This window comes from Trichosurus vulpecula, chromosome 7, assembly GCF_011100635.1.
Source record: "Trichosurus vulpecula isolate mTriVul1 chromosome 7, mTriVul1.pri, whole genome shotgun sequence".
Taxonomy (NCBI): Eukaryota; Metazoa; Chordata; class Mammalia; order Diprotodontia; family Phalangeridae; genus Trichosurus; species Trichosurus vulpecula.
The window spans coordinates 267,184,380-267,191,493 of NC_050579.1; the positions used below are offsets into that span (position 1 = coordinate 267,184,380).

A 7,114-nucleotide genomic window follows, 5' to 3' on the forward strand; every position below is an offset into this window, starting at 1 on the left:
TTTCTACAAACCAACCATAACTTGCTCTAATAAAGGTGCCCAGCGGAACCTGGAAGACAAAATGGAGAGTTGCGGTAGGGGTAGGTGGAGGGAGGCAAAGAGAGGGAGACCTAAAAGGGAGGAGATGTGAGGAGAGCTCTATGAGCTCTAATATGAGCTAACTCTGTGAGTGGCAGGCTCTCTTGTAGGAAGTAAAGTATTGTGAGATGTCTCTAATGAAAGTTGTACTTTTTCTAATTTGAGGGTGGGGTATATCATCTAGATATAAGAAAGACATGGAATACTAATACCTGCCAAATTGTTTTCTCTCCTGTAGAAACCTACATATTGGGGGCAATAGGAGGGGTGGAGGGCCTCCTGCTCCTGCTTGTACTCATTCTGTTTGTCTATACATGCCAGCTTCGAAAAAGAGGTAAGCCTTGGAGCCAGTCATAGGCAACCCTCCTCTCTCCCTCCTGTAATGATTGAAATTAAGGTAAACTGAGGCACAAAGTTGCAACAATAAAGGGGTCTTTATCTCCCCAGCTAGTCAAAAAGACCTCAAATGAGGGCAGAGAGATTATTTTCATAGACAAACGGAGATGCATCCAAAAGCTAGAAGGCAGCACCATAGAGGGGGAAAACAATATGATTGTTTGGAAATTGGGAATATAGGGTAGGGACAACCCTTTCTTCCATCTTGTCACTATGGAAAGCTCATTAGTGGTGCCCACCTGCAAGACTAGTTAGTATCACAGCAAAAACAAACCAGACTTTTTTGAAGGACAGCCAATGTTGCAGAGATAACAGACCTGATTCCCTGGCATCTACCTACATCCTTCAGGGATAACAGATTAGAAAGAATAGAACAGTGACTAGCAGGAAAACTGGACTTCTAAACTTAATTAACTCAGAGAAGAAAGCTGAACCTCTGAACTTAACTCAAAGACAAAGTAATGTGACTTAGGCAGTATACAGAATGTAGACAGTGATACAGGATAGAATCAATTACAAAATAGAATCGATTTGATTGTCTTACTCCCCTCTCTACCTTCAGCTGCATCTGTGTCTGGGGACCAGCTTTTCCTACCAGCCATTTATGGCAATCCCCTCTTTTAAAAAAATTAAGGTGTTTTTTTTGATGAACAAAAATTTATTTTCTTCCACACCCCTCTAATTGAAAAAAGACAAAGAAAAAAACAAAACTCTTTTTTTGAAAATGAAACTGCAAATCTCTAATTAATTTCTTATAATTTAAAAAGTGGGTGAGGTTATTCAAGCTCTTTAAATCCATAAATAGCTCAATTTGAAGCAAATGCTCTTTTTTGTAGTCAACAAAAAACAAATGAAACAGGATATACATGACACTTCTTTAGGTCAATTTTGTGAATATCAGGATGAGGTCTGTTCTATCAATCAATAAACATTTATTAAGTGCCTACTATGTGTTTTGGATAAGCATTTAGGAAAGCCTGCTTGTTTTTTACTCTGGACTTTCATCAAGGATGCTTTCAATGAATCTGTAGATTACATTCCCAAAGATTTAAAATCAACAAGCTTTTCTTAAAGGATCTTTAGCTTTTCAAGAGTTTTTTTGTGTGGAAAAAAGTCAGTTGTTTCATTTACTAATTCTTGATATTTTCTCTTATATTTCTATTATATAATATTTATATCAAATGGCAAAAAAGCTTTGTAGTCTTTATGCTTTTTTGTTTGAAAACCACCTCCACAAGCCAGAAACTCACATGAGATGCCATCTTGGCTAACTCTTTGCCGACACAGACCAAAAAGCGGTTTTAATCAGCATATACCTGCTGACAAAAGTGAGAGCTCTTCTTCATTACAAGGAAATGGCCATGTTATACTCCAGCATTATTGCCAGGTGCAGGCAAACCTGAAGTGGTCTGACTCTGCCCCTTACTAGCTGTGTGACTTTGTATTGGATTAGATCACTCATGAAGTCCTTCTCGCCCTAAAACTCTGAAGATGTTAGGATTTCATGTCTCTGTGGTTTGTCATATTTTGGTGAACTAAACCAAGCTGTGTCTTGCAAATTTTTCACTCATTTTATTTTAAAATATTTTAATTGATTTCTTTTGTTTTCAAATATACCCATCCTAAGACTGATCCTCTTCCCAGAGAGCCATTGCACAGACAGTATTTCAAACACAGCTCTTTTAGACTTTGAGGACAACTCTCTATTTCTTATATCATGCCAGTTCTCCCTTTTTACCTGGAGATGTGAGAGTGAGTGTGAGTGTGCGTGTGTGTGTGTGTGTGTGTGTGTGTGTGTGTGTGTGTGCTCGAGCCTGCCTTCGGGAGTACATGTTTTATGAATTTATTTTTTTAGTTTACAACACTCAGTTCCACAAGTTTTTGGGTTCCAAAAAAACAAAACTCTTGTAACAAATATGCATAGTCAAGCAAAACAAATTCCCATATTGGCCATGTCCAAAAAATATACACGCTTTTTGCATCTGCCCATACATACACCCCATCTAATTTTCTCCAAGTGGCCTCCCCTAGCACCACGGGCCCTCCTACTGCCCCCCAGTGCCCAAGACAACTCTTTCTGAGAGACTCAGGTTAAGGAAGTTATTAAGTTCAGGGGTAGCATGGAATTAGGAATCCTTCAGAGGATGAAATGGGAGAAGAGGGACACTTTTAGTTGGTCACTTGGGATGTAGTTTCCCTAGATAGGAAGGTGAGGGGATTGAGTGGTCTAGAACAGAGCTCTCTGAGAACAGAAACTGTCTCAATTTTCCATTTGTATTCCCACAGCACTTAGCACAGTGCCTGGCATATAGTAAGTGCTTAATAAATGTGTTTTTATTAATTCATTAAAAATAAGGTTTGCTGAGTTGTGTCTTTTTTTTTTTTTTGCAGTGATGAGGTTGGAGAGGGACAGGGTGAGTTCTGGGTGTCTGTTGGGGTGTGGGGAAAGAGCCTGGAACTAGAGATGTGGAGAATGCGGATAAGGTGGGAAAGAATAAACTAAGAAAGGAAGCAGTAGCATGGAGGAGGGGGTATTCTTTGTAGAGCTGCCTCCTGACCCTCCTGACCATCTTTCTCCATTCCTGTAGGATGGTTCTTTGGAGAATCAGCTTCATTATGCATCTCTCCAGGGACTTACAGCTGGCTTAAGGGAAGGAGCTGGGGAAATTCCTCAGTATGATCCCAGTGGGGACTATGCTCGTATTAAGAACAATAGCCCAGCCTAATCACAACTGCAGAGGTCATATCCAAGAAGTTTGCACCAGCAGGAGCCCAGAAATAGTGATGAAGCCCACCAAAAATGCTAAGTGACAATGAGGAGGCCCAAGCTTTGGTCTGGTGATGACCCTGCCATCTTCTTATCCTTCCCCTGGGCCCCAACTAAGGGGGAAACTCTCAGTGAACCCAATAAAGAGCATTTTGTTTCAATGTCTCTGGCCTCCCAGTGTATTGCAAGACCTAAATTCAAAATAGGCATTTCCAGGTTCAAGATGGTCCCTTTTCCTCTTCTCCTCTCTAGGAGAGGGGGTTCAATTTTCTGTTGGGAGGGAGGGTTGTGGTTTGAAAAGGAGTGAAGAAGGGAAAATCTAAGGACCCCAGATCTCATCAGAATGCTAGAGAATAGTTTCTTTGTTTACCCCTGACCCACAAGATTTTAACAAGGTTGAGGAATTTGAAGAATAGAAATATGGTCCCATTGCTATAAATAAACAAATGAGTAAGTAAATAAATAAATACATTTTTAAAAATTCCCTTCAACCAGAAACCCAGGAGGAAAGTTTTGAGCTGTACCCTAGGACAGGGTAGAAGCAGGTTGTGGTTAGAGCTGGAAGGACCTTAGATATAATCTAGTCCAAAAACCTTATTTTATAGACTAGAAATTGAGTCTTAGACACGATGTGACTAGCCCAAGGACACAGGGCTGGCTGGTGTGTCTCGGAGTCAGAATTCAAACCTAGATCCGCTGGCTCCAAATCTACAGCACTCTTCCCCCCACACAAAGCCCTAGCCTGAGTTCCTCATTATTAGAAATTGTTTTCCTTAATGCCACCCCTCTCCCCGCAACCAACAAAACTCTAAATTCTGAGCTTGAGGGGAGGGAATTTATGGAGAATACGGTAACAGAGAGGTATGGGGAGAGGAGGGCCTCTAGAAGGATAAAAGGGAAAAGACAAAAATAGTTGATTATGGAGTAGCTGGAGGTTTATTGGGATTCTCTCGGGAAGTTCCGGGTGTCACATCTCATTTTCAGGGCACTCTGGTGTCCTTTGGCGATGATGGCGACCTAGGAGAAGAGAGACGTCAAGTGACAAAGGGCTCTAGCCCCTTATTTTTTTCCATCTCTGTTTCTTCCCGCTTCTCTTGCAGCCATCTTCCTTCCATACCCATCTACACTGTTACTCACTTGTCTCTTGTAATACAGAGCGGTCCCTATCTGTACAAAGACCAAGCTGAGAATGTAGAGGGCTGCCCGAAGGAAGAGTGGGAACACCTTTGGCCAAGGAGAACCTGCATTTGGAGAAAGTTAAGGAAAGAGGGCTGTGGAAAAGAATATTTTCATTTCTGAAAGAAGTTGGGGGTAGTGGAGACATAGGGAAGAAGAAAGTTCTTGCCTATCAGGTAGAACATGGGGAGAGCTATTCAACATAGTGCCTTCTCTCTGAGATTACACCCACTTACACTCTATATATCTTGTATGTACCTAATTGTCTCCCGAATTAGAATGGGAGCTCCTTGAGGGCAGAGGATGTGTCTTTGCTTCTCTTTCTATTTTCAGTGCTTAGTACAGTGCCTAGTACATGGTAGGAACTTAATAAATGATTGTTGACCAAGAAGGCTCATTCCCTGGAATCAAGGAAAGAAGTAAAAGGGAAAAGTGTGTGTGTGTGTGTGTGTGTGTGTGTGTGTGTGTGCGCGCGTGCACGCTCACCTTCCATCACCACCAGCCTGGTCCCTTCTCCAGTCCCGATCCCTGACCCCAATATCTCCACTTTGCACAGGTAGAGTCCAGCATCTGATGCTCTGATGTCCTGTATCTGTAGCTTAACCATCCGGTCCCAGATGAATTGGGTTTGATCAGAGAAGACTAGGCGACCCCCGAATTCCAGTGTCTTGTTATTTACCTCCCTGCCTGGGGCTACCACATCCAGGTACCAGGTGGCAAAGCCAATGGCAGGGCCCTCCTGACTGATGTTGAACAAGCAGGAGAGGGAGACGGAACCCCCCTCCTGGGCCTGGATCCTGGGGGGCTGGAAGATGGAAAGAGAAGAGAAACCTGGTGGATAAACAAAGGAGGATGATAGAGAGGAAGCTTTCCTGTTCTAAGGAGAGAAAAGGATGTAGAAAAGGTTTTAACAACCCAGGAGTGGGAGCCCTAGTGGGGAGAAGCTACATGAGTAACTGAGGGTGCTAATGACTCGCCCCCAGGTGAGCCCTAGCTTTCTCTTCCAAAGTTTCTTAATGCTGCTTATTTGAATAAGAAACTTACTTCTTTCTCCTCACCCCATTATTCTTTAGTTTTCTTCACCGGTTGACCTATCTGGGGAGTTATTTTTTAGGGAAGTTCCAGCTGACCAATTCATCCAGCCTTGTTGTGAAGAAGCCTAATTAATTGACTCTAATTAATGTTTTCAGCAAAACCCAAATACTTGCTAGTAAATGAATCTCCCTGATTTTTCATTAATGAACAATACCAATTAATCTATATCAGGCCTGCACAACATATGGCCCGTGGGCCAATTTTGGCCTGCCAAAGGATTTGGGGCTGCTGCGGCAACCATCCATCGTCAGTCTGTCTCTAGTCTAACCTAACTGCGCCCTGAAGAAGTTTACAAGTTGTGCAGGTCTGATCTATACGACTGAAGAACAACACTAATTAATTAGCTCTAGTGATTAACTTCTCTAGCTAAAACAATTGATTAAATGTTAGTGAACATGACTGTTCGCTTCAGAACCCTGCTTCTTATTGAAGCAATACATTTATTTAAAATTAACTTCACTAAGAAAGCTACCATTCTAACTAATCATCATAGTCCATTTCTTTCTTTAGACGACAGATCCACTTAATTTATTGGGTTTTTGATACAGCCTTCTCTTCCAGTCCCTTTTTCTTATTTGAGGGAAACTGAGCTTCCTCATGAGGAACAAGTCTTAAATGGGCTGCGTTTTGGTGTCTCATCTTTGGAGAAGTATCATGAAAGAGCAGGAGATGTCCAGGTAAGACAGGCAGAAGAGGAGAAACTCAGAAGGTAAAGGGGGTGGGCAGAGGGGAAAGGAAACAGCAACAGCAAATAGCAAAAAGTCCTGGCCTGGAAGACTTGAAGGGAAGAAGCGCCATGCCCATCTCCGTGGAGGGTAGTTCCCATTGCCATTCCTCATCACCTGGCGCTGCCCCTCCCCCTTCTGAGCCCGTTAGCACACAGCTCTTACTATCTATAACTCCCTAGGGCCCCTGACTATCCTTTCCCTGGTCCCTATTTCCCTTGGGCAGCTCAGTATCTTCCACCCCTTACAAGCCCCCCTGCTCCCTTCAGGGAATTGTCCCCATCACCTGGACATGGAGAGAGAATGATGAAAAGCAGCTTCCACGCCATGTCGGAGGGTGACTTGAGGGACGGAGGTGTGTATGGGAAAAGGATGGCCAATTTCTCAGAGACCAACCCTGTTCCTCACCGGATGGCAGGGTGGTTAAGCTTTCTGCTGCAGCATGGGGCTCAGGCTACATGCCAAGGACCACAAACACTGTAGGGTGTTAAATTTCAGAGACAGATTCAGGCAATGCGAGGCTGAGTGTCATAGAAAGCAAGGGGTTAGGAGACTGGACATCTCAGCTTCTAAACAGTGATTAGCGATCAGTGCAGTGATTAGATTGGGGGTAGAGGGTGCAGGGAGGAGCATTAGATTCCGTATAAGAGAAAACCTCCCAGGGTAGAAAGGGGTGGATTAGAGAACCTCTCATGAAGCTAGACATTTACACATGTCCTTTAGCAAGGGGCCAGCACACTCGTCCCACAGAAAGGGGCCAGAAGGCATTTCCAGCTTCAAGGGAAGTGCTCCAGTCCATTCCAGCTACATTCATAACTGGAGCTACTCAAAACAGAAATGGGCTGGCTGCCTCAGAAAGTAGTGGGCTCCCATTGTT

The 7,114-nt window shown here is 43.3% G+C and overlaps 2 protein-coding genes across 3 annotated transcripts; one reads left to right on the top strand and one right to left on the bottom strand.

Moving 5' to 3' along the window:
* LOC118858443 (leukocyte-specific transcript 1 protein-like) lies at positions 1–3,402 on the top strand. 2 transcript variants are annotated; one of them, XM_036768965.1, is made up of 4 exons: positions 1–80; positions 317–412; positions 2,866–2,888; positions 3,063–3,402. In XM_036768965.1, exons 1-4 carry the CDS (start codon positions 62–64, stop codon positions 3,198–3,200), a joined length of 276 nt encoding a protein of 91 aa, XP_036624860.1. In that variant the 5' UTR covers positions 1–61; the 3' UTR covers positions 3,201–3,402. The 2 variants fall into 2 exon arrangements, with proteins under 2 accessions (XP_036624860.1, XP_036624861.1); XM_036768966.1 differs by having other exon boundaries at positions 10–74.
* A 775-nt stretch (positions 3,403–4,177) lies between these two features.
* On the bottom strand, positions 4,178–6,579 carry NCR3 (natural cytotoxicity triggering receptor 3). Its single transcript, XM_036766172.1, has 4 exons — positions 6,524–6,579; positions 4,898–5,248; positions 4,379–4,482; positions 4,178–4,258 (listed from the first exon to the last, which is right to left on the bottom strand). The coding sequence occupies exons 1-4, from the start codon at positions 6,564–6,566 to the stop codon at positions 4,178–4,180; spliced, it is 579 nt and encodes a 192-aa protein (XP_036622067.1). The 5' UTR covers positions 6,567–6,579.
* Positions 6,580–7,114: the final 535 nt, after the last annotated feature.

What these genes read in the sequence shown, in the direction of transcription:
- LOC118858443 (XM_036768965.1), top strand. An exon ending in ATGCCAGCTTCGAAAAAGAG is followed by an intron (nt 413 to 2,865) that starts GTAAGCCTTGGA and finishes TTTTTTTTGCAG; the next exon opens with TGATGAGGTTGGAGAGGGAC. An exon ending in TGAGGTTGGAGAGGGACAGG is followed by an intron (nt 2,889 to 3,062) that starts GTGAGTTCTGGG and finishes CCATTCCTGTAG; the next exon opens with GATGGTTCTTTGGAGAATCA.
- NCR3 (XM_036766172.1), bottom strand. Translation starts at nt 6,566, where the DNA reads ATGGCGTGGAAGCTGCTTTTCATCATTCTCTCTCCATGTCCAG. An exon ending in CATTCTCTCTCCATGTCCAG is followed by an intron (nt 5,249 to 6,523) that starts GTGATGGGGACA and finishes TTTATCCACCAG; the next exon opens with GTTTCTCTTCTCTTTCCATC. An exon ending in CTCTGTATTACAAGAGACAA is followed by an intron (nt 4,259 to 4,378) that starts GTGAGTAACAGT and finishes CTCTTCTCCTAG; the next exon opens with GTCGCCATCATCGCCAAAGG.